Source organism: Gallus gallus, chromosome 2, assembly GCF_016699485.2.
Source record: "Gallus gallus isolate bGalGal1 chromosome 2, bGalGal1.mat.broiler.GRCg7b, whole genome shotgun sequence".
NCBI lineage: Eukaryota > Metazoa > Chordata > Aves > Galliformes > Phasianidae > Gallus > Gallus gallus.
Genome location: NC_052533.1, coordinates 67980525 through 68007139, shown reverse-complemented (window position 1 = coordinate 68007139; position 26615 = coordinate 67980525). Strand labels below are relative to the sequence as shown.

Below are 26615 nucleotides of genomic sequence, written 5' to 3'. Positions count from 1 at the left end.
AAGATGAAAATAACCAAAATTAAAAGCACAATTCTCAAATTTAGCAGTGGAACGATTAAAGATTCTGTCTTAAGTAATCATGCCAAGTCTGGGCCTATAGTAGCATTTTGCAGTTAGTTATTTTTGATATATGCTTCCATGTTAGTTAAAAGACTCCAGTTCTTTGCTTAGCAGAACAGAAGACTGTAATGAGGCTACTAACACTTTATTTTTATTCATCTACCATTGTCACAGCTCGTTGTGTATTTTTCATTAGGAGATTCATGGCTGTTGAAAGGGATTGTTGTTTGTAAGTGCTAATAGAAATGCAAATCATTTATAAAAATTGATACAAACCAGCATATCTTGTTTCACTGGATTTAACAAGTACTTTTTTTCTTTACACACAGAAGGAAATTCGTAGTTCATTAGTGCTTTCCATGCTGCAACAAATGCTAATGGAAGATAAGGCAGATCTGGTACGAGAAGCTGTGATCAAAAGCCTTGGCATCATTATGGGATACATTGATGATCCAGACAAATATCAACAGGTACAATTTGAGTTGGATTCTGTATGTATGGAATGTGTTTTATATTTACTTTGTGAATTGGAGGGTACATCATTTTACATGTGTACATTAAAAACTCCTGAATACTTGAAATGATGGTTTTGTATTAATGTTGTTTTTTATTGCGTCACTAAGACTGAAAAGAGAGCATATACTTTCAAATATCACTAGAACCTCAGATGTGAGCCTCAGGTGGAAGTTTCTTTAATAATGTGTAATTCAAGTATATTCTACTTCATTGCCCACCTGACTCTATTAGCCAGTTTGATGTCAGCACTTCCTAACAGATTCATCTACTACAATAAAAAGACTTGTAGTTCTTCTTGATGTTAGCTAATGGTATTTCAGGTTCATGAAAGCAAAGAATTTCTCTTCTTCTCTTTAAGTTTTTGAAAGTTGAATGGTAAAAACATCTTTGTATTAAGTCTGATAACTTTACAGTAGAGAAAGGCTAGCAGGATCATTGGACCACTGACTGTTAAACTATGGATGAGGTAGGAATATATATTGAGAGGCCTCCATGTACTACCTTGGTTTACTTTTTATTAGTTTAAAAGTCTAGTCTGTGTATGCTTTGAACAGTAATCTTTAGAATAAATTGTAGAAAAAGTAGTTAATTTTCTATTCTTTTTTCCAGGGCTTTGAACTGCTGCTTTCAGCTTTAGGAGACCCTTCGGAACGTGTAGTTAGTGCAACACATCAAGTATTTTTACCTGCTTATGCTGCCTGGACAACAGAACTGGGAAACTTACAGTTCCATCTTATACCTACACTGCTTAGTAAGATTGAAAAACTGCTCAGGGTATGTGTTCAGCTGTTTCTGCATTGGAGACTTCTCTTTGTAGCTTTATTATGAATGAGTTCCATAAGGGAGAAATTTTCTGGAGATTTTTCTCATAGCTTTGCTTTGATAGGGGAAGAAAACAAACCCCAGAAAAACCGAACAAATCAGATTCTTCTCTAGTAGTATATTGCTTCTTAGCCAATTAATGTACAGTTCAGAAAACATTTTCTTGAGCCTGTGACCAGATGGTGCCTGTTATTCTGAATGCATTTGTCCTGTATTTAAATTGTGTCACATAGTGTCACTTTTAATAAAGTGCAACCTTTATTGCACATAAGAAAAAGCGTAGTTAAATGATACGCAGTTTTGCATCTGTATTGCTGCACAAACTTATTTTGGTAGATATCAGGAAAGTTCTGGAAAGTAGAGTATTTCTTATGATTTAACCAAGGTGCTTATTTTCACAGTATGATTGACTCAATCAGTTTTTAGATGCATTGATCCCTGAGACCAAGGAATCCTGTTTCCAAGACGTGCTTAAAATTGCTCTTTCAGAGTATCAGTATGTTCAGTAATGTGAATCACTTAATGCCAAAGATTATATTGCTGGCTTCTCTTGAGAAATGCCTTAAGAATGACAGGAGGGTTTGGATTGTAATGCTAAGTATGCTAGTGGTCAGGATAAATGACCATGTAATTAGTATTTCTGGGTAGTTCATCACAAATGTCTTCAAACTGAAAATGTTAACTGTATGTCCTGTTGGTTTCAGGAAGGAGAGCATGGTTTGGATGAACATAAGCTCCACACGTATCTATCTGCTTTGCAGTCACTGATTCCATCGTTGTTTGCATTGGTGCTACAGAATGCACCTTTCACAAGCAAGGCTAAACTTCAGGGAGAAGTACCACAAATAGAAGGTACATTAATTTCTGTTAAGTGGAATTTTTGGAAACACAGGTATAATTCAGTTACAAATCTCAAATCGGTATTAAATGCAAGGGAAGAATTCGAGGAATAGTTCACGTTTACCTGGAACTCACAGATACCTCGTGTTACTAGAGGAACATAAGTTAAAAGATTCATGCATAAGCTTTATTTTTTTTTTAAACATGTCTATAAAATAATAATTCAAGTTCCTGTTCTCGGGCGTGTTTTTCTAATGCACCTTTTTTATACTGTATTTTCAGATGTAGCAAGAACAGAGAAAGAAGTTCAGGGAACCTCTGTCATGTTGTGAATTTCCTTCAATGTGACTGAGTAGATGGAGAGAATTATTGTTTTTAAGCTAGGTTCCAACATAGGAAGATTTGTCATGGCATTTTTTTCTTCTGTTTTTTTCCTTTCTGGGAAAAGGTCTTTCTACTTCCCTTCTCCCTCCCTCTCCAATTTCATTCCTATGAAAGAAATAAGTCTTAAAAAAAATTCTTGTCATACATGTAACTAATTACAGACATCAGGTAATTCACACTGAAGAAAGATGTAAGTCATGAATATTTACCAAATGACTGCCAGTACTACAAAGGAAAACTAGATTGCATCTTTTAGGATTTTTTTGGCTGAAATTTCTGTATTTATTTAACAGCATTCTATATTGTCCATTATAGGCAAAATGTCTTCTGTGCCCAGTGGCACAGTCCTATGACAGTCCTGCAGTGAAGCACTTTGTTGTCCTAATACACCATATAAATTGTGGAGGGAAAAATAAATGCTTACCGTATGATTTCTCCTGGAATTTTTTTCATATTGCTCTCTCTTATCAAATCCTTAAATAATGCTTCCTTATTCCATTCTCTCATATGTCTGAATCACTTCAATAATGACAAAATAAATATAAATAAAATAATGTTTTTCTTCATTTCATCTCTCAATATTTCTCTCTACTTCACAAAAGAAACTTTTGAGAAAGCAGAACAGTCCTTAATTAGACTTCCTAAAGATTTTTGAAGAGCTATTTTCTACAAATAGACAATAATAGCTCAAGAAGGCTGTCTTTAGAATTAGGGAACGACTACAATTTTATGTATTATTTGTAAGAAATGGAAAAAATACATCCTGGTGCAGGAGCTTCACCATCTGTTATGCATGTGTGTAATTATCTTGGCAAACAGAATGGTCTCTAAGTGAAGTTAAATGCTTAAATCAGCACTCCCAGCCTCTTTAACATTTTCTCTTATTATGAATACTTTTTAAAGGTTTTGTTGGTAATACCTGCTACATGCTGGTAATATTTCTGTATATCAAGAGTTAAAGAATGTTTAATAACCTTACATTTAAGAGGAAATTCGGAAAGGAGCAAGTGGTGTTATGTGCATGAATACAAAAATGTTAGACGTGCCACAGTGAAGCTCTTTCAGCTGACCTGAGTCATTTGAAGATGAGCACTTTTTCCCTGAATTGCTTGTGTTTAAATAAGGAATCCAAAAATTTCAGCCTTCGCTGTAGTCTGACAGTTGCTTCCTCAACATAAGTGGAGGAAACAAATCTCCTGTACTTTCCGTGTTAGCACTGTTGGAACTGCGAGCTTGTCTTGAATTCCACAGTAGGAAAGATTACGTATTTGCCACTTAATGTATTTGCTGAATGATTTTAAGTATACTTTGCATAAACTGAATGTAATAAAAGAAATATTGGTGTAGCAGGCTTTTGACCCCAGGATACTTTTATGGTCTAGAATGTTTTGAGTTCTTGCTTTTTCTTTGTAAATTTTTCTTCTCTGTTGATCCAGATAATTGAGGAGATGGTGTAAAGTGTAGCAGAAGTCAGGAGACTTTGTGTTGTACTCATTCTACAATAAATCTAGAGCGTGATCTCTGGGGTCATCCATGATCCCTGCGTTTTCTCTTCTTAAAAATAAGGGTTATGTAGTCTCTTCGGAGTTGGATTTAACTCATGGATTTTTAAAAGGCAATTTGATAACCTTACTCAGAATTTACCAAAGAGCTTCAGACTTTCTTAACTGTCTTTACTGCCGTGATTTCCAAGCCGTTTTTATCTTGTTTTGGTCATTGCTTATTCTCTGCTGTTACAGTCACTAGATTTCCCCGACCTGCATCACCTCTTCAGGATGTGGCTATCATCATCGGAAGCCGTGAACAATTGGCAGTACTGTTGCAACTTTACAACCATCAGCTAGAACATGAGGGGACCACAGGCTGGGAGACTTTGCTATGGGTAGTCAATCAACTGTGAGTTAATTTGTACCTTATGGTTCCTAAAAGTTGTCAAAACTAATGGTTCTTAATAAACTGTTATGGTTAGCAGTGTTTGAACTTCACGGTTTTCAGTTTGATTGTGTGTAAGAGTTACTCAATTTTAGAGAGAAGAAGATTGGGTTTTTTAATAGTTTTTCTTAAATATCATTCTGTATTGACTTTATTGATATTATTCAGAAGATATCATCTAGCTAATGGAATGTATAGACGATGCTCACTCCAGAAAAATTTTTTCAGCACTGACTAATGTAGTCAATTCTCTGTTGAAGAGAAGTTTCTTGTATTCTGATTATTTCATTAGGTATTCTGTTCCTCAGTAACAGATATTTGAAAATTTATGTCAGGCTTTCCTTGCATTTAAACCTTGCTTTCTTCAAGGTTTCGGAATTGTACAGAACATTTAGGTAATTTTATTAGTAGTTTATATATTTACTTATTAGCATATAGAGTAAATCGGTACTAATATAACTGCAGAGAAACAAAAGATGAGGATAGTATCTAATATCCTTCTTTTTTTCCCACTTTGCAGGTTACCACAGCTTATAGAAATAGTTGGCAAAATCAATGTAGCATCAACTGCATGTGTCCATGAGTTCTCCAGATTTTTCTGGCGACTTTGTAGGACATTTGGGAAGATTTTTACAAACACTAAGGTAAGGTAATACCTTAAATGTTATGTTTTAAATTTTATGGTATGTTTGAGTACTCATATTTTGTGTGACATTTGTATTTATGTTCCATACCGATGCTTTTCCATAAGTACTGTTAAACCTGATGTATTTAAACCTTCATGTGCATCCTTTTGTACTGTGATGAGAAAAATGAGAGATCATTCTAATTCCGATGATTTCAGTTTTCTTCCTTTTGAACAGCATTGTGTCCATTGTTTGTACTCCACTCTGCACTTCGTTGCTAATTTTGAAAGGAATATTCCCTGCCAAAAATATTTTCCACATGTTAATACCTAAAAAATTTGTATCGAGGATGTATGTCACTTTTTTCTCAATAATTTTTTAATATTCATTGAAAATATTTGAAAGAGAAATGCTAACACACTACAGTATTATCTAAAGATAAAATTAAACAAGGTTAGCATTCTGTGTCAACCTACTGCATGCTACTCTGGCAGAGACTAAAACCTCCCTCTGGTCTTTGAAAGTCCCATCAGTAATTTATCTTTGCAATTCTTGCTTCGATAAAAATTACTACAGTAGTATTTTGGTAGAGAGCACTCATGAACAAAGTCACGAAGCAAACTAAGTATATTACTGATTGATTGCTTTTTACATATAAGTATGGTAGAATCATAAAGCCCAACTAAGCAAACTGACAAAAGGCTTCAACTCTTAGCAGTAGGAGTGCTAAATGCTATTACCTCAGTGATCACTACTCATTAGAAGTTTTTGTTCTCTGTCACACTTTGAGTTTTGGTAGAACAGCTGCTCTTCTTAAAGGTTCTATTTTTTTTCTTTATGTATCTTCAAAATGTCTTCTGTCTTAATTTTTGATTAATTAATTGAGAGTAGCAATAAATTTTCTCATGTGGGTTTCATAATCCTTTATGTAGGTAAAACCACAGTTCCAGGAAATACTAAGACTGTCTGAGGAAAACATAGGTGAGTTAATATTCTATTCTCATGAATAAGATCGATCTTAATAGCAGCTGGTAAAAATATTATTCCCCTGTTCAAATAACATTTTCAGACCACAGCTCTCAAATTTGTCATTTTTCTTTACTCATAATCAGAATGGAACGCTCTTACGTTGTACACTGTGTATGTGTGTAAATTAACAATAAAATCTTTAATCCAGATTTTAGTTAAGCATTATTTTAGCATGGGTATGTATGCCTATGTATATACATTCCTTACATAAATGTAAATATATGCATATTTTACTTTACATATATACATATGGAAAAATAAATCCTTTATTGTGTTTCATTAGATTCCACAGCAGGTAATGGAGTGCTAACAAAAGCTACAGTTCCCATCTATGCAACAGGGGTCCTTACGTGTTATATTCAGGTGGGTTTGTTTTTATGTTTCTTTCTTAGATTTTACATATTATTCTATCAAAACAAACAAACAAACAATAAAACCCCACACCACCTTAATGTTCTCTTTGTAAACTTCTAGTGCTCTCACGCGTTGAAGATAAGTAGATAAGCAGCCCTAAACCTATCTAAAAACTAACTTTCCTAAGTACTGCGTTTACTACTACATTTAGGTGACAGCCATCAGTGTTAAAAGGTACTGAATTCAGTAAATCTTAAGATGACATCAGGCATTGTCAGCACTGCTAACACTCAGATGTTGACAGCTGCCCTGTGCCTTTATCCAAAATATTAATTACGTTCAATAGATGGGCTCTTGGCCATTTAGCTGTGGCCCTTGCAAGCCATAACTTTGCAAAAGTCTCTGAAATAAATAAGCAGTTAAATTGCTATTTTGGGCACAGTTGGAGTCTTAAAATTTTAGTGCTATGTAGGACTAAAATAAACACCCCGTAAATAACAGTACCTAATCCTCCAGTAACCAGCAGTTATGAACTGACATGTATATGACTTACAAGAAAAACTACACCCTTCATCATCTCACAGATGGACTTGCATTCCTCGCAGTGGACTGTAAGCAATCACTAACTGTCAGGAGCCGTGAAAATGGGTTTTAAGTTTATTTAGTAAACATCTTTGGGGAATTTTGTGCACATAAGTATGTACTTAGCTGATAAAATATAGCAATAGTCTTGTGTTTCCTTTTAGACGTTCTTGTTCTAAAAGCATATTTCGTAAATTCTAAGTAAATTAAGTGCTAAATCTAATCTGCTCTCTCTCAGAGTTTGTCTTTTTCATAGCTGAACATCATCATACCGTAGCAATTCTACTATGTTTAAAATTGTATTTCCTTTAGGAAGAAGACCGCAAACTGTTAGTTGGATTCTTGGAAGATGTCATGACCATGCTTTCGCTATCCCACGCTCCTCTTGATAGCCTGAAAGCTTCCTTTGTGGAACTGGGGTAAAGAACCTTGGAGCTGATTATATCTGAATACCTTAGAAGCTTTTATTAAAACATCCCAATATGGCTGTAATTCTATTAACTGTGCTGCCTCAAGGGAAAAATGAGTAGGCTGATGTTTTTGCTCAGTGATAATCTCCCAAATGAAAAATGCAGTGTTAAAAAAAAAAATAAAAAATAAATAAAAAATCTTTCAAGTGTAAAAAAGGAAAACCAAGAAAAACTCACACACGGGGGTAAAGGTAAATACAAAAAAAAATCTTCTTTAAGGATACAAATAGAAATTGATTTAGTATTTCTCATATTCTTACTGTACGTTCTTATATGTATTTTCGTTCAGTTCACTACTGTAATGTATTGAAATCTATATTCTGAAGAACTTCTAAAATCAACTTCAAAATGCAACCTGTTTTCTAGACAGCAGCATGTTCCATTCTCTTTGGAGTGGAGTAGACGTTATGTATCTTCCATAAAGGATAACAATCAGTTTTAGATTTGCTGTAGGCTTTCTGTAGTAGCTTTCTGTAGGCAAAAGATGCACAGAGGTTTGGAGGAATTTATTTTCTTTTCTTTTTTCTTTTTTGATTGCCCAAATGTTTTCTTTTAGTGCGAACCCAGCTTATCATGAGTTGCTGTTAACTGTCTTATGGTATGGAGTTGTCCATACTTCAGCTCTTGTTCGATGCACAGCAGCTAGAATGTTTGAGGTAAGTGATATCTGAACCTTTTTCAAATGCTTTTCTGAAACTGCAGTGTATTTTTAAACACTGATTCAGATGAAATTGACAAATTCTTAAAAATTATGCATGACTTAAGTAAGTTGTGTACTGTGTGATGGAGCAGAAGTTGTACAGTTGTTTATCTGTTGTGTTCTTGAGCACATCTCATTATGTAATTTGTCATTAGCCACTTGCATGATATTTCTGTAGTGACTGTGTATGTGTTCTCTGATCAACTACTGACTTCACTGTTGCATTCTGATTATTGCATGCTGAAAAACATTTTCAGATGAAAATGAATTTCATGGCAAGGTTGTGTTCAAACCAGAACAAAAGACATCATCAAATGTGTTTGCTTAGGTCTGTAGGTAAACATAAACAAGCGTCTCTGTGCGTTTTAACATTTGTTATTGTCATTTAAAAGTTACCAATTTTCAATACCTTTTTCAGTATACAAATAGTGCACCTGGGGCTCCAGCAAGTTTCCACTGACACCAAATGGAGTGGTAAAAACGTAAATTTTTACCAAAAAAAAAAAAAAAAAAGGTCAAATATAGGATTTCTTAATATACCACAGTGTGACAACTTCATCTTTTTATTTGGAACACATTTATAGATGATAAGAGAGGCTACTAAATTTAACTAGTAAGCTTTTTCTTTCCACACCATGCTCCTGTTCATCAAGTGTTAATAAGAAAAGGCATACCAGAAGGCTGGGACATATACCACTTGCTGAACAAAGAGTATCTTTTTTTCATGTTTTTGGGAGTCATTTTTTATAATCAAATTCCATTTTTTATTTTTTTTACGGTTCTGTTAAGCTTGACTCACTGGTTAGCTTTGCTGTTGACCTCTAGGTGAATCTGCCATGTTGTATCCATTTCTGAAAACAAATCTCAAGTCTGCCTTGAGGAAAGAAGTGCTTAACGCTACCAATAGGTTTCTCTACTGCAACTCTACAAGTCATTGCAGATAGCACTAAACAATGACTTTAAGACATACTGCGTGACTTCCCTTGAAAGTGTCCAACTTTGTCTATTTATTTTTTTTCTCTTGCATAAAGGAGATGGCAGTTTTGGTCACCCATAAAACATCTGTTAGTTTGTTTCAAGTACAAGCACATGGCTTATATTTTAGATCTGTAAAAATGTTGTTTCCTTTTTTGTGTAATCATTAACTCAATACATAAAAAAACTTCAGTTAATACAAGCTGTTGTCTTGGTTGCAGTTTATTTTCTACTGCAAATTGATTATTTTAGGTAGTTCTGCATTTTTCAGAACTTTCTAATATATTTCAGTTTTTAGTAGAGCATAGGCAACTTCATTGAAGACATTTTTCTCACTTGAAAACTGACTTTTACTTTGTAGCTGCAGTGTATATTTATACGTGACTTCATGTGAATTTTGGAAGACAACTGTAGGAAGAGATGGTAGTAGTTCATTTTATTTTGGAGGATGCCTTCATGTGAGGAATTTTTGATGTCTCAGAGATCACACACTGACAACGCACAGCAATTTTCTTATAAGATAGACAGTAATGACTAGATAATAAGTAGAAGAGTGTGTCATGAGCTGGACAGCTGTACGTGTACTGCAAAGTTTTAGACCAGTACAGTGATCTGCAGCAGCTCCGGGACTGCTGTGATTTAGGCCTGCCAAGTCATGTTATGAAACCCTTACCAGTCTGTTCTGGACTAGAAGAACACAAGTGATTTATGGCCAATGTATTTTTGCTTGCCCCTGGGGACAGGAAGCTCTGTGCTATGGTTTTTAAGGTGTGGTATATATGAAGTAATGAACGTGCATTCCTTGGTAGGAATCAAAAGAGGATAAAACTTTGTGTTGTCTGTCTCACTGTAGCCTTAAACGCTGCAACGTGGCTTTGCCCATCCAGCTGTTTCCTTTGTGCCTGTGCATTAATGTTTTCTGTCAGTAGTTTCCCTTTTGAACGTTGATGCAAACAGATTTGACTGCTGCTGGTTTGAACAATGAAGTGTGTAGCTGAGTTACAAGCATTGTTGGTCTGTTCAAGGTTAGGAACTCTTTTCTTCAGAATGACTTTTAAATGATGATACATGTTTTTATTTTCTTTAAGACAGAATGATGCTATTTACCATGTTTTACCATGATTAGAAGTGCAGCAGCCCACATAGTCATGGAGCTGAGATCATTCTAAAATGTTTGCTAATTACACAAATCCCAAGAAGTCTTATTCTAGCCTCCAGACTTTTCTCAAAACAAAGACTGGTAAAGAAAACTTATGTCCCTGTTTGTCCCCAATTAAAAACAGTAAGCGTTGTCTAGTGTAGTCAATGGGAAAACTGTATGAGAGTAAGGTTGTCATGGCTGAATGGAGTGCTATGACTTTAGCATCAAGCTGAACATGAATACATCAGCCTTATGTTGACGCATCCAACCAGTGCATCGACCTTAAGGTGAATACATCAACACTTTATAAGTTGCTGCTACTGTAAATAATTATGGAATGTATTAATATTAAAATGTAGTAACTGACATTGCTAGTACTTTATGAGTTATGAGTGTAGGAAGTCGCAGCTTTCTACTTCTGAGTACTTTGCAGCAGTAATGCTTACACAGCTTAACAATTCTCACTCCTGTGCTTCCTTGTCCAGTTGCTACCTGTAAGACCATGATATCTTCACAGCATCTGTGTACATATGCACACACATGCACACTCAAATATTGCTTAGTAGATATCACTGTTTTATATGGAAAGTCTTCTGGACAGTCAGGCTCCTTGCAGTCTTTCATAATGTTCATGTTTTAAATTCAATCATTAAAATTGGAATGCTTAAACAAATAGCATAATGTAAAACTCTAGTTAGAGTGTAACTACTGCCTGGTTTTAGCACTGCATGATACAGTAAGAGATGCTGCTTTCCCTACGCCATATCTGGATCTTGCATGTTCTCAAGACTTCTGGAGAATAAATAAAGAATCTAATTAGCGTTCATAATAGCATTTGAGTTATTAGAGTACAGCTAAATAGTGAGAAGATATTTCAAATTTCTCTCAGAAGTCGCAAACAAACCATTTATGCCTGTGCATTGAAACAGCAAGTGTATGCAGACTGTCTTACTTGAGATACAAGATAAAAGTGCAAAGGCTTTCCCTTTTTAACTAATGCAGACTTTAAAAAATTTTAAACAAAAGCAACAACCTTGTTTAGGGAAGTTTAGAATTTGCCATTTTCTAAAAATTAAGTTTGTATTATATGTAGAAAACATTGAAAGGGTATCTGTTTCACATGTAGTTATACATTCATAAATACATGAGCAGTGCAATTCTGAATGTAATCAATGTCCACGTATTTATGGGTAATGACATAAATTTCAATGTGATCTCAGTTTTTAATATAATGGATAAATCAGGTATTACCCATTTTATTCCTGCATAGACCAGCAATTGTAACTTGAGTTGTTACACATACAGACTGCTTGGATGGCCATTAAGGCTAAAATAGTTCACAATGACTTCAAGGAAAGCTTAGTGGCCTCTGGGGAGGTACTTTCTGTCATTTTGTGATGTCTGAAAGGTGTCACTCGGTGCTGGAAAACCACATGTATTTGGCCTGACTAAAGAAATCTTACTTTGCATGTGACAGTCTTCACGTACAATAACGTACACCGTTCCACTGAGGTAGAGCACTACTTAGACTAGACTGTCAAACTCTAATTGGTGTCATTTTAGTATTTTAACAGGTTTGAATTCTACCACGTAAATTACTTGCTAAACTTTCTAGAGTTTGAGTTACAAAATAGCTGAAATGAGAGCAAACAATATTGTGTCATTAAATTTGTCAGGTTTGTACTGATTACCAGACCACTTCAGCTTTCTTCATGCCTTTGCATATACGAAGCACTAGTGTAGCAGTATTTGCTTAGCTTCTAATTTTGGTTTGCTTTTTGTGTTTTTTCTTTCTCTCTCTTGGTTGTGCCGTTCTTCCTCCCATGATACTGTGCTCGCTCTTTCCGTGCATCACCTGTGATACCCCCCTGCTCCGACCATTCAGCTGTTGGTGAAGGGGGTACATGAAACTCTGGTAGCTCAGAGAGTTGTTCCTGCTCTCATTACTCTCTCCAGTGACCCTGAAATGTAAGTTTTCTGACTGTCTTATACACCTAGCATCCCTCTTAATACTTAGGAAGAAATAACCATCAGTTGCGTTTGTTATTCTAGCTGAAAGAAAAAGTCAAACTTCTTTGTTTAAAAGGTAACTTTAAAGTCACTTGTCTTTAGTAACAAGGGTTTATTGCAATACCTAGAACTAAAGAGGATAAAATTGCTGAAGAAATATTAAATAGAAAGCTAAATCAGTGTTATTTAAAAAAAAAAAAAGTATTAAGTTATACTTTCAGTTTTGAAATTTGCTTAAATCATTTCTAGCAGAGAGCTGCATATCAATATGTTCTGTAACTCTACCAGTTTCATTACTTACAATTAAATACGGCGGTATCAAAATGTGAAATAGTCTTGGGAGTACTTAATTTCTGATAGACAACCTTAATATTTCAATTCTTGGACGTGTTTGTGCCATAATATTCTGATGTGATATTTCTTTCAAGTTAAGGAGGGATGCTTTGCTAATCTCACTAACAGGTTATTACCAATAAATGCTAGAGCATGATGTGTCTTAATTATTTTAATGTATCGTGTGGTGACTAAACCAAGATAAATTCCAAGAGTCTGCCTGCCCATCCTCAGCCACAGCTAATCCAGTTCTCCTTCCAGTTTACCAAACAATTTTTTATTGCATGTTGACTGGTTTACAGCTGACTCTTCGAGGCATGAGTGAAGCATTAGTTGACAAGCGGGTTGCACCGGCTCTTGTTACCTTGTCCAGTGATCCTGAATTGTGAGTTTCAGATTGAGACCTTGAGTTAATCCTGTCTGTCTTTTTCCTGGTCTGCTTTTTTTGTTTTGTTACTGTTAGAAACTAATGTAACTTAAAGTACTAATCTTTGAGTTTTACTCTGTTTTTAACCAATTTTATTCCTTAATGCTCAATTAAAGATAATACTTTTCTGTTGCAGTTCAGTGAGGATAGCGACAATTCCTGCTTTTGGGACCATCATGGAAACTGTTACACAAAGAGAGGTAACGGTGCTATTATCATCCTTCGTTTTGTAGAAAAAGAAGTGGGAGATTTTATGATACATTCATTAACCTCATTATTAACTTTGAGGGGGAAAAAAGGAGAAAAAAATGTTTGTAAATTATTTTGTTGTTGCTGTATGCTTGTCCCAAATGCTTCCTGGTTTTGCAGTGGTTATTTTTGGTTGATTGGTTTGTATTGTTGGTTTTTTTCTTTTGTTTTTGTACTTGTTTTGATCATGTTTAAAAATCACACAAGCCCTCTTTCAACTAAGAAAGACATTTGCTTATAAATATCAAGCTAAACATTAAAGGAAAAAAAAAAGATATGTAGAGGTAGAGGCCTGTGCTAGAAGATGGAAAAACATGAATTAAATATTTTTTAAAACATTTCCTTGGACAGTCAGCTAAGAAATTCAAATCCATTATTTCTAAATAAAATAGCTAGCTTAACTTTAATGTGCTAATCAAAAAGTCATTGTGATAATTATTTGCCTCCATATGAATATATGATGCCATTTTTAGATTGCGTAGGATATCGTGCTTGGCTTCCAACTATTTTAGGAGGGCAAAGATCACTTGAAGTTCATGTCATATCTGCTTGACCTCTGCAGCCATCTCAGATAGCTCATGACACCCAAGATGATGTTAAAAGAAATTATAGAGAAGTAACTGAAATGATCCTTGAGAATAATGTAGATCTGCAGCGTCTGCTTGTTTCATAAATGATGGAACTTTGCCAATAGATCAGAATTCTGAAGAAGACACTTGAGATTCTGCTCTAAATAGTAGAAATGCTTTGTTTTACGTAATAGTTGTACAATCAGATTTCTTTGTAAAGTCCCCACAACGTTCTGCAGAGCTTGCATTCTTCCTGTAATCTCAGTATATTCTAAAAGAATGCGCTTGAGGAAATGTGAGTAATAAGCCCGTGATGACTCACAAGCACTTGGAAGGTGGATAAGTTACCATTTTGTAGTTTGGATTGCATGCCTATAATCAGTTTGGAAAGAATATGGTTTTGTTGCCACACAAAAATTACTGTATTCATTGCACTATTTATAATAAACTTTGGAGTACAGAAGTGACAGCTGCTTTCAGAATGTATTGGAAAATGTTACTTTAACAACTTTGAATGCAAATTAAATGTTTGTCACCTCAGACATATTTGTATTTTATTTTGTTTCAGTTTTTCTAGCCTTCAGAACCCGTTCTAATTCCCTTGATTTTATGATGCTTATCTGCCTCCCGCAGAAAAAAAATTAAAGGATACATTTGAGATGTATTACAAAGAAACTAATGTGAATTCAATGCTATTTAAACAGGAAAACTCCAAAGATATTAATAATGAGGGAAGTTGTTGTAGGTAAAAAATGTGATTATCAAAACCAAGCAAACTTCAGGAAGACTGGCTACAGGGGAGCGCACGTATAGTAGTTAAGGATAGATTAGAATAAAACACTGTTAAGTCTTTAAAATATGGAACAGCAACCAAAGAGGTTGGAACATCCTGTCAGAAAAGACTGTAAGTTAACAGAAAATCCAAGGCTTATCATCTGACATACGTAAGCTTTATAGACATACTCTGAGCTTAATGATTTCTAACTTCATCCCTCTTTGTTGTACTTATTTCTCTGTTAATACTTAAGCTTCTGGAAAGGGTAAAAATGCAGCTAGCATCTTTCCTGGAGGACCCTCAATATCAAGACCAACATTCTCTTCATACAGAAATCATAAAAACATTTGGAAGAGTTGGACCTAATGCTGAGCCCAGATTTAGAGATGAATGTAAGTTGCATGGGTGGGAGGATGTTTCCTTCTTTCTGTCCCAAAGCTAATCATTGGCTGGTTCTATTGATTGTTGTTGTTACCAAAAATTAATGAAAACTCTTTTGTATTCAGAGGTCGGTGTGCCCCTATGTCCCTGTTTTTTTGTTTTTGTTTGTTTGTTTTTGACCTTGCCAATAAAATTTTCACTTTACCTAACATTGATGTTAGGTACACCAGCATGCAGCAACTAATCTTTTCAGAGCTGAAGGGCAGTGGTCACTTTGCTGCAAAATACACCAGAATTTGCCTTTTTTTTTTTTAATTATTTGACATGTAAAAGGCTTTCCACTCCTCCCTCTTCACCGCAGCCTCTCTTGCCTGATAAATATGAAGTATCCCACACCTCTTGAATGTGAACACAAGACAGGGTTGTGGGTTTTTTTTCCACGGCCCTGTAATGTGAAGCAAATTGAAGAACAAAGTTCATCATTAGATTGTCTAAGAGATGCTTATAAACAAAATGTGAAGACTTATCATACCCACAGTTGTAGGCAGCTAGTTTAGCAGGCTAAATCCATTAGTAGAAACATGCTTCAGACAACTTTAGCAGCAGGGGAAAAATAATTCCACAAAATGTTTTCTGTAATGGTTGCTACTCTGAGGTACCTTTTTTATTGCAGATATTCTTATCACAGTTTTATTTCAAGTTTGCATTAGTCAATTAAATTTGCATGAGCAGTCCTATCAAAAGCCATTATTTGCAGCTTTTAACCCATGTTGATATGTGATGCTTCAGATGCCTGCAGTTATCACTTAACAACTTCTTAATGCTAATCAAGTCTATGGAAAGCAGTTTCAAATACTTACTCCAGTATTTACTTTTACAGTTGTTATTCCACACTTGCACAAATTAGCCTTGGTCAACAACCAGCAGTCCGTGGATTCTAAGAGACTGGATATCGCTACCCACCTGTTTGAAGCCTACAGTGCTCTTTCCTGTTGTTGTATCCTTTTTTAAGGCGAAGTTTAGTTGATTCTGTTGTAGGGTGAGAAGATGAATATTTGAGAAATCACTAGGTAAGGATTTGAATGTGTGATCTAAAGTATGATCTGCTCGGTATAAAGATGAGATTTTCACAGAAAGTAGAACTTGTAAATACTTTCCAAAAAAATACCTTGATCTGAGACAGTAGTTTAAACTGTACCTCTATGTGAGTGTGTGTGTGTGTGTGTATATATATATATGAAAAAGTCATATCATATATGGAATATATGAAGTTAAATGTGCTTCAGACATATTTTTTGTTTGTTGTGAAGTATCAAACACTGTCTTCTTGGGTACTGCTGCTGTAACTTGTCTCTGTGTTCTGTAGAACAAAATTGTATAGTATCAGAAGAGAGGAAAAGACATACATGATCTCAAAGGGCCATCTTTATAATTCCCTAACAACTTGGTTTTTAGTTATTTCAGAGGATTTAATGGTCAATCACTTCTTACCAGGACTTAAGTGTTTACGAATTGACATGGAACATCTCTCACCAGAGCATGAGGTGAGCAGCGATGTTTACTGAGTATGAGATGGAAGTGGCAATAAAAGTTGAAATGTCATGGCATTTAAAGCTAAAAGTTAAGAAGAGCTACTCATAAATAGTAGCACAGCGTATAGCATTATGGGGTTTGGAACAAGGGATAAGTCCCATGATGTAAAATCTTTTAGAATATATTTTTAGGCTGAGTAGCTCTGCAGAGAAATATTGAAAGGTCAGAAATGCAAGTAAAATAAAATGTTTTTATGATCTTGTTTCTTCATTAAAACAAGAATATACTAAAATCTGTAGCCACAATATGTCCAAGGAAATAGAAATGACAATTAACGGAGTGCAGGAGAAAAATGCTAAGCAAGATCAGCAAAAACAAAGGATGAGGAAAACATAGTCTTGAAATAAGTGATGTCAACTTCATATTTAGACTACTGTGAAGTCCTGGGCTCCTTAGTACAAGAGAGGTATATTAAAGAGTCTAGAAGAGGATCACAACAATGATAGCCTGGAGCGTTTCCTCTATGAGGCAAGGCTGAGAGTGTTGGAACTGTTCAGCCTGGAGAAGAGAAGGCTACAGGCATCTCATCAGTGTGTCTGAATAGCTGAAGGGAGCCTGAAAGGAGGACAAGACAAAAGGCAAAACTGGAATGCAGTGTCTCTGAACACGAGGAAACTTTTCTCACCACAAGGGTGACCAAGCAGTGGTCCCAAAGAGGCTCCAGACCCCTCACCAGCTTTGTTGCCCTTCTCTGGGCACGCTCCAGGGCCTCGATGTCTTTCTTACAGTGAGGGGCCCAAAACAGGACACAATACTCGAGGTGCGGCCTCACCAGGGCTGAGTACAGGGGGACAATTACTTCCCTGTTCCTGCTGACCACACTAGTTCTGATAGTTGGATGCCGTTGGCCAGCCACTCTGCCCCAAGCCTGTAGCGTTGCCTGGGGTTATTGTGGCCAAAGTGCAGGACCCGGCATTTGGTCTTGTTGAATCCTATCCCATTGGCTTCAGCCCAGCTATCCAGCCTATCCAGATCCCTCTGCAGGGCCTTGCTACCCTCAGGCAGATCAACACTTCCAGCCAGCTTGGTTGTCATCTGCAAACTTACTGAGGGTGCACTCAATGACCTCATCCATACTTGGTAACAAAATCCCTTCTTCCAGTTGCATTTTTGGTCTGCTGATCTGTAGTCTCATTCTTTTGTTTCCTCTATGTTGTTATATTATTTTTACACTATTTATGGTTTGTGGAACTGAGGGTGAACTAATTAGAAGGACGTTAAGAATTTAGAAGGAAAAAACGGGGTTTCAGAGGGCATTCAGATGCGACAGTAGCAGTCTAAGCATCCATCAAATGCAGCTTAATACTCTGTATTCAGAGAGAATTGGGAGACAAGTTGTATACTGTGAAGTCTAAGAATATACCTGAAAGCTGCAGCAGACAAAAGTTGGATTTAGTTTCTTTGTTCTGTCCTATTGACTAATGAGATAAAAATATTAATGCTTCACTTTCTATAGTAATTAATGAAACTTCTAAAGTTTTGCAGGGATAGGCTCTTTTGTTCTAATTTAGAACTGACTGTGTGATTCAGTTTGAGTCTTGTAGCAAGAGAAGGAACTGAAAGCTCAAATAGGCTTAAAAAATAAATAAATAACAGAAGATCAGGAGTGGTTTTTATCATTTTGTTCCTCACTGTGACTGATTATCTTCAAGCATTATTCCAAGAGACCTGTGAGACTCAGTTAGTTCCAGTGTCTGTCTTTCAAGCAGGGAAGTTTAGTCTAAAATATTCTGTGGAAACCTTTGATACTGGAATTGCTAAAGTAAAACTTAAAAAAAAAAAATCTTGATTCATACAAACCCTGTAAGATGTCAGTGAAATGATATTTCATGTTTGCTTTAGCACTTCCTTTCCATTAAGATGCTGCCTCTGCACACTCTCATTTTTCCTTTCCTTTCATTGCTTTTATGCACAGTGTTGGTAATTACAAGAGTTTTAAAACATACTTGAAAATACAGAGAACATGGATGTATATAAAAGCCAATTGCTAATGAATAAAACTATTGCTTTAAAAAAGGGAAGATATGGAGATGTATAACAGAAGTATGTTCAGTTTGACTCTATTTAAAAATAAATAAATGGGGGATGGGAAGGAGTTTTGAACTCTCGTAGCAGGTTCAAAAACCTTTTCTTCCTTAAAGTACTTTGAATGGTTTTGTTGTTTCTAGCCACAAAGCGTTATCAAATGGTTGCAACTTAAATGCACTTCACAAACAGGAGAATCTTCTAAAACTGTTCTGCTGGTGTCAGAATTACGTGGGGAGCAGATTTGGTACCAATTGTTGATGTAAAAGAAAAAAAAAAAAATCCTATCTACGTCTTCCTTATGTGCTCTAGGTTATTTTAAGCTCCATGATAAAAGAGTGTGAACAGAAAGTGGAAAATAAGACCGTCCAAGAACCACAGGGGTAAGACTTCCACTTCTCTTTTTTCTGTGCCTCCAGCATAATGTTCTGTAAAGCGTCTTCCATAATGGTGTCCAATGCTTGTGACCAGAAATCCCGCACTAATACTCATCTTCAGAACTTTTATTCAGTCTGTGGTTGTTTCTGCTTCCAGTATAAAGCACGGGGCAACACGCTTCTATTTGTATCCTAGTAATGAAGTTCCTGTTTTCCCATGATACTTTATTTTTAAGTTTTGAACCATAGAGAACAGTATTTGAATTTCTGTCTTGAATCTGAGTGTAGCAATTGGACAGATCAGTATAATGGGAAAAGGTATTTCACCAGAGGTATAATGATGGAAGGCTCAGCACAATAGAAGGGTGCTATAAGGAAAGAAGACTGCTTACCCGTATCAGAAGATTCCAGGTTTGTAGGGGAAAGCTTTACCAAAGGGGGATCTCTAACCAGAGAGAGTGGCAGTCAGCCCTTAAATGGGGTCAAGGAAAGGTGCAGGCAGGCTCCACCCCTTCCAGTCATACAGCTGAATTGCCTTCACCTGGGCTCCCAGGGCTGACCTGGTCCTTTCCCCAGGTGATCAATCAGTGGTTCAGGCCGTGACTCAACAGTTCCTATACACTGAGAAAGCAGATGCTTAGCCTAAGCTTAGAGCAATGCATGTAGCATGCACACTACAACCATTTTTCATGGGGACTGCCTGCAGGTGGAAGGAGTTCTTCTAATAGTGTTAAGAGCCTACTCCAGGCTGCTGCCTTTGCTTGCACATGACCAGTGCATGAGAACAGCTTCTTCAGTGTATAGACCAACTCACCTGTTTGAATATGCTGTTAGTGAATTAGCTTTAAAAAAAAAAAAAGCAAAAGCCACATATGGAGCACTTCAGTAAAACACGTGTTCTACAAAGCCACAATAAATCCAGTTCTCTAATGAGGCATCAGACCCATGATGTATACACATCAGTTTGCCTCGTGTGGTACTGATGATATCATGCATGTGCTTCTCTCCTGAGAACAAAAGAAGCCAGTGGACCTGCAGGTTTGGGAAGCAAGATTTGGTGTGATGAGTTGTATGTATCCTTTTGCCTGCTTACTGCATGGAACGGAATACGAGCAGGAACCTCTCATGGATTCTTGTATAACAATAAGATTGTTGACAATGTGGACAGGAGTTTGAGAAGAAACTGCAGCTATCTGAAAAAGGGATAATTTGCTGTGCAAATCAAGGCAATTACTTAAACTTGTTTGTCACACTTGCATAACTGTAACTGATAGAATATAATTCTTAAGAGTTCAGGCAGCTAGTAAACAGTAGTAGTGTCTGAACTACTGAAGTGGGAAAGGCATATGAGAATTGGAACAGAGGAGATGTGGCATAGGAAAAAGAGTAGGTTTCTTATGAACCAAGTAAAGTATCTCAGTGATAATTTGACAGCTGGACAAATTGTATGGCTGACAGTGAACGAGATGTAGTAAGAACTGAATTCTTTGGAACTTTAACATCAACCCAAAGGCCAACCCTTTGGATGCATACCAGAAATTAACTTCAGACTTCTGAGGTGAAATAATTTTAAGACTAAAAATGTTCAAGTTCTACAGCTAACTGTAAATCCACAGTATCTGCTCTAATAAGGTAGATGGTCTTTACCTAGTTATAGAAGTCCTGTCCAAGGGAAAAGAAATTCAAAACTTTTAAGACCAGAAGAATGCACTGTCATCTCCTTGTTCATGAAGATAAGTAGACCATACTAACTGGGCATGCTCCAACTGCTAGGGTATTCAGTGATTAAATACTCATTCAATACTTACTCAATTCTGTTGTGGTTTTTTTTCCTCATATCTTCACCACGTACTTGAAAAAAAAAAAAAAAAGTGTTTTTTTTGCCTTTATCCTCTTTGCCTTCAGTTCAAAGGAGCTCTTTGACATCTATACCTGTGTACTCCCCCGTGTAGCCTCTCTCCTAATCCCACCCTTTTCCTACTCTATTACCTCTTTCACCAACATCCTCAAAAACAACCTGGCAATAATGATTCCTGGCAAGATACAAACCTAATAGTTTCCAGCATTAGATTTATTTAGGTCTTTCCTATATTCTGCACCTTCCATAGGTAGATACTCAAAAGATAGTTGTGATCAGACAGAATCAGCAGTCAGGCTCTTCGCAGATATGATACGGTTGCGGTAGGTGCTCGCCAACCAAGCTGTGCTAGGACATCCCTCCACCTAAGCAGTGACTTTGACTTATAAATTGAGTCATTAGAATTGGCTGTGTATATAGCTATCTATTACTTTGCAAATATTTCCTTGCCGGGTTTTATGGACCCATTTATTGGACTCATATACAGTTAGGCTTGCTGATATTCTTTCTTCATTTTAACTATTTTATTTGTAAAATAAAAAAGCCACCAGACCTTGACTAGGTAAAGAAAAATACTAGAAGCAAAGTATGTATCTAAAGGTATAAGATAAAACTTGTGTATGCCTGATAAATGTTTTCCAAAGTAAAGTAATTCATCAAATTGTAAGCACTTTCTTGACAGCCTTTTAGGAAATTCCATTTGAAAATACTATAGGTTTCTTTGAGAATGCTTCTCTGAGAAACAACCTTTTCTCTCACAGATTGTGCCAAATGAATACAATATCAGGCTGGTGTCTTTAGAGAACTTCATTAATCTTAACCTGAAGAGTTATATCATCTAACCTGTATTAGCTGAACAGGAAAACGAAAGGTATCGAACAATATGCCTTGACTGAGCAGTTCTGAATTCTCAAGTGGCGCTCTTCAGTTGACCAGGATTTTTTCCCTTCATTTTTATTTGCTTATAACAAAAAGCCTAGGGGCAAAAGGGGATTGTTATTGAGTCTAATGTGTGCTGTCATCTCTCTCAAATTGTTTTAACCTATTTAGTTCAGAGAGTTGTTCTCTTTATGGATACAGTTTGAATGGTAAACTTTTGTTTCATGTAGAGTTTGAACTACCTGGCTTCAGTTTATATCAGTGTAGTTGTGTTAATGCAGGAGGTCTCCACTACTTAGAATCCCACCTAGGAAAATATTTTGAAACCACAGTACTATTAGGCCATTACAGATACAGATAATTGCAAACGTGATACAGCTTCCAGTTTATCTTCTTTTAGAGTGCAGTTGCTGAAGACTGTAAGATTTGGAAAAGATTAGTCTTCCTGTTGCTTCATTCTTTCCTGGCCTTTCCTCTTCCTTCTTCAAAGGGAGCCTATGGTTGCAGTCTTTTACTGCACAAAATTAACACAATACTTTTGCACTGAAGAAATTACCTTTTCATATACATGCATCTCCTTTTCATTGCTAAGCCCTTGCCGATTTCAGTTCCTAGTTTTAGCATTAAATATGTATTTGATGAAGACTTAAATGCAACTAGGAGATAACTTAATGGAAAAACCTTGACACAAAAGCAAGATTGCTCATTATCATATCTTTGCCCTCACTGGAAGAAAAGCTATGTCAAATAATATGGGATGACAAAAAAATGGATTTGTTAAAAGATTAAACTTTGTCTTTTTAAAAGCTGGATCTTTTCGATAGCGATTTTGTTGTTGTTAAACATTTGCTTCTGCAATTAACAAGATAGTTAAAGCTTGGGTAAAAGCTTGTTACAAACTGATTTTTCTAAGATGTCCAGCATAAATGTTTGTTTTGACCCAGAGCTGCCCCATACAAGAGGCAGAACTCAATGCAGCATATAATCCACCTCAACACCAGTAAAAGAAAAAAGTTTTGACATTTTCATTTCTAATTTTTCTAATTGTGTAAATGCAAGGACTTTCCTATAGGAGTACTTGCTTGAGACAAGGTATGTCAACGCCTCTTTAGGTTCTCAGGTTATTTTTAAGGATGTGATATTCAAATGATTTGATTTCATGTTGGTTTTGTTACTACATGGAAATACACAGTTTTTATAGTAACAGAAGTATTTTTGGGGCATACTGACCTTTAAGTAATCCAGTGCTGTCGCTCAGCTAAATGTTCAGTTTATAACAGTAGCATAATGTTGGAAAACATGAACCAGAATTCCAGTTCTTACATGTTATCAGTGTGAGGACAATAGCTGATATCACCCCAAAATGTGTTTCAGGAGTCATTTGTACAGTACCTGGTTTTCCTTAGGTTTACTCAAGTGCATGAGACAACACGGCTTGCTTAAAACTGCAGGTTTGACACCAGCTGTGGGACTTGCTTTTTGAAGTGAGCTATTCTATTTTCTTAATGTTGCTAGTGCTTGGAATGTACTGTTATTCCCAAATAGTTTTCCCTTGCCACACAGAGCTGTGAAGGTAGTCAAATATACATACCTATATATGAAATAGCATGCACAAAAATATTTTACAGCTTCCCACTAGGACTGTTCTTGGGGCCGCGATCACTCACTCAGTGGTATGCATTTGGGCTTACTGTTGATGGTTTTTCAGTTCTTCTCGGTGGAGTGACCTTTTGTGCTCGTGGAACCACTAACATGCCAAGACGATTCAGTCGCTCATTAAATAAGAGCACAGCGTTCTTTTTGTTTGTGGTCTTACGTAACTAGACTGTTGACTTTCCTAGCTCGATGTCAATCGCTGCGAGCCTTGTGAGCGAGGATACAAAGACCAAGTTTTTGAACAAAATGGGCCAGCTGACTACATCAGGTGCAATGTTGGCTAACGTGTTCCAGAGGAAGAAGTAAGGCGGGAAGAGGAGCTCCCAACTAACACTAAGATGGACCTCACAGAGACTGGTTCCTGTACTTGAAGTACTTGCCTTTTAATTTCTTCTGTCTTATGTTCTTGTAGTATAATTTTATTCTAACCTCCAAAGATATTTGCACTGCTTTTGAATATCGCTGTGTATCTGTTAATTTTGGGTTAACTGTGGTTGATATAAAAACTGAAATCATAGTCTGTACCAAGTCCCTGTTCTGTGTTCTTGTCTTTCCAGCATAATTTTTTTTTTTATATAGTGGAAGGGTTTCGTTTTTGTTTTTTTATTATTATTTTCCGACAGGATATCAGCAAATATCTGTATTATACATGGAGCTATTATGACGGTACTTAAAATAATGTAAATTTGAAGTCATTGTCATGAAGTAATAAAAGTGAAGATTACTTATGTATTTAAATTATGAAAGAGTAATGCAGATTTTTTTATTATGTTTCTAAAAAGAAGAGGAGGAGCCACCAGCATTTGTCTGTGCTTCTAGGGTTGTTTTTGTAAGTATTGTGCATCTCGAATCCAGAGGAATTGCAGTATCTAATGTGTAACACTGCTTGCACTGCATCAGTCTGCAGGGAATGCTCATGTTTCAGATGCTTTATGCTGACATTGTAAATGCTGTACAAAATCCTTCAGATAAAATACTCACATCTGTTGTGGTTTTTTGAGGGATGTTTTGTTTTGTTGGAGTTTTTGTTTTATTTTGAAGCACTTTAACAACCAGTGTACACATCCAGAGACACATACGCTTGAGTAAAGGAAAAATGTGATACTATTAACAAATGTATAAGCTACTACAGGGGTCCCAATGCAGTACTGCAGGCAGAGTAACCTTATGCAGGAGAAAGAATGCTCTTGTCTTGCACGCACTGTGCAGCTCTGTGTACTGTGAAAGCTAAAATTAGAAGATCTTGTTGTTTAGTTTAAATTTCAGTTCAAATTTCATTTCGGAATATTTGAAACTACGTTAAGGGAGTTTGACACACAGCATTTCTTTCAGGTGTTAGCCAGACTGACAACGTATTTCACAAAAGCGTTACGAGGAGTATCCTGTAATCAAGTGTTCTTGTTAGCAGGGAAGCATTAAGAACCAAACCCGTTCATTTTTATGCAGCACTTATTTGTTTTTTCCTTTATGTCAATGTAACCTTCTGAGAGTAAACTCAAGTGCATGCATAAACTGCTAAGATGTGGTAAAATGTAAAAGGTCAGGCGTTCTCTGACACAGTGCCCTTCGGTTGGAAGTATGAACGTCTTTAAGGATAGCGAAGCAAAAGGAGTGATGGGAGAAATTACTGTCTCCTGAGACAGAATATAGATGGCAGCACTTCTCATCCTGCCCTCAGAAGTAATAGAGATCATCTGAGGCTTCTGACTGCTTCGTGTTTGTGCCTGCTGGCTCTGCGTAGACGGTTGCCTGCCATGTTTGTGTTGTGACAGGGCCTGCTGCACACTTGCACACTGTCAGTCCCTTCACACTGCACTGAGACATTTTTTCTCAAGATTACAGACAGTTCCATGCCTTCTTGTTGCTTGTTACCATGAAAGTATGCTTTTAGCAGACTGACTGTCAAATGGAGACATTCCTGAGGAATGGGAAGTGGTGATGTTTCCTCTCTATTGTTTCATTGTCAATAAAAAGTTTTGTATACCTGCCTTGTCTTGTTACTTCCAGTCTTCTCCAGAAAGAGAATTGCATCAAAGCTGCCATTATATGTCTAATACACAGAATGTCTTTAGCCTTGATTTTTTTTGTCATTATCTGTGCCAGTAGTTGCAGTGCCACAGGTGGTAGCGCTGCAGTCCTGAGACCAAAATGGCTTCTTATGGCAAAGCTCTTCACGGGAGGGCAGCTACATCCAGCCTGTCTGTGAGCGTGGTTCCTACCGCCACTGAGCTTCCGCCAGTGTTTGGAAACCTGCTGATCTGAGCAAGCCAAAAAGCTGCGACAACCATTTAACTGTGGTGCCTATGGCGTGAGAGTCTCTTTATTTCCTGAATGCAAATGTAGTGTCTTTGTCCAGCCTCTTGCAGAGTTTAGCTTTTTTGGTAGTCAGTGTTTTACTCTCTACCAGCTGATTCAAGTTGGAAATGGGCTGAGAAACCCCAGGAAGAACAGCTCCGCTGTAATAACCCGAGCTGTAAAAAACTGCTGTGTACTCAACAAACTTTCTGTGAGTAGCCTTCAGGAGTTTCAGCTCCTTAATTCCACGTCTCTTTTTAGTATATGTTGGTTGCAGAAGGTTTAGTTTTTAAAATGCTTGTTAGTTTACCAGAGGTTGACAAATTTCCAAGAAGATGGCAGGAACTTCTTATGTTTCTTGTTGGCTTGGCTTTTGTTTTGTTTTCTCCAAGCTATGGCACTGTAGCATTCAGGAGTAGGAAAGACAGGAATAAAGAAGTCTTTTGAAAAGTCCTGTTGTTTCTTTAAAATTAACTTATGTCCTTCCTGTTACTGTAAAGAATAATAAATAAAACAAAAAATAAGAGAACCTTTTGGGTGAAAAGGCTCTATTGGAGGAAGGCAGGTGGAGAGCCAGCATGCAATGCAATTCATCCTCAAAGGGTTATCTTCAATTGCTTATGACTTTGTCAAAAAAAAAGAAAAAAAAAAAGAAAAAGCATTTTGTCTTCTATGGAATCCTTGGCTTTATGAGCTCTGCGTGAACTGCAGCGTGTTGGTTTTAAATAGGGGATGTGATGGAGGTCTCGTGCTGCCC

The 26615-nt window shown here is 36.5% G+C and overlaps 1 protein-coding gene across 7 annotated transcripts in view; it reads left to right on the top strand.

Annotated features, from left to right (window-relative positions):
* Positions 1–25551, top strand: part of KIAA1468 (RAB11-binding protein RELCH) — a 75618-nt gene extending 50067 nt beyond the window's left edge. For 4 of the 7 annotated variants that reach the window (XM_015282205.4, XM_015282203.4, XM_046937813.1 and 1 more), the window contains 16 exons: positions 390–530; positions 1186–1350; positions 2103–2250; positions 4362–4518; positions 5075–5198; positions 6113–6161; positions 6493–6572; positions 7458–7564; positions 8172–8271; positions 12317–12399; positions 13338–13401; positions 15048–15186; positions 16056–16172; positions 16631–16719; positions 19106–19176; positions 23749–25551. In XM_015282205.4, coding sequence (XP_015137691.1) covers positions 390–530; positions 1186–1350; positions 2103–2250; positions 4362–4518; positions 5075–5198; positions 6113–6161; positions 6493–6572; positions 7458–7564; positions 8172–8271; positions 12317–12399; positions 13338–13401; positions 15048–15186; positions 16056–16172; positions 16631–16719; positions 19106–19176; positions 23749–23869 — 1755 coding nt within the window. In that variant the 3' untranslated portion in view covers positions 23870–25551. Of the gene's footprint in view, positions 1–389; positions 531–1185; positions 1351–2102; positions 2251–4361; positions 4519–5074; positions 5199–6112; positions 6162–6492; positions 6573–7457; positions 7565–8171; positions 8272–12316; positions 12400–13076; positions 13160–13337; positions 13402–15047; positions 15187–16055; positions 16173–16630; positions 16720–19105; positions 19177–23748 lie in introns of those variants that run through there. The other 3 variants (XM_015282204.4, XR_005858026.2, XM_046937799.1) reach the window with 3 other exon arrangements.
* The last annotated feature ends 1064 nt before the right edge of the window (positions 25552–26615 follow it).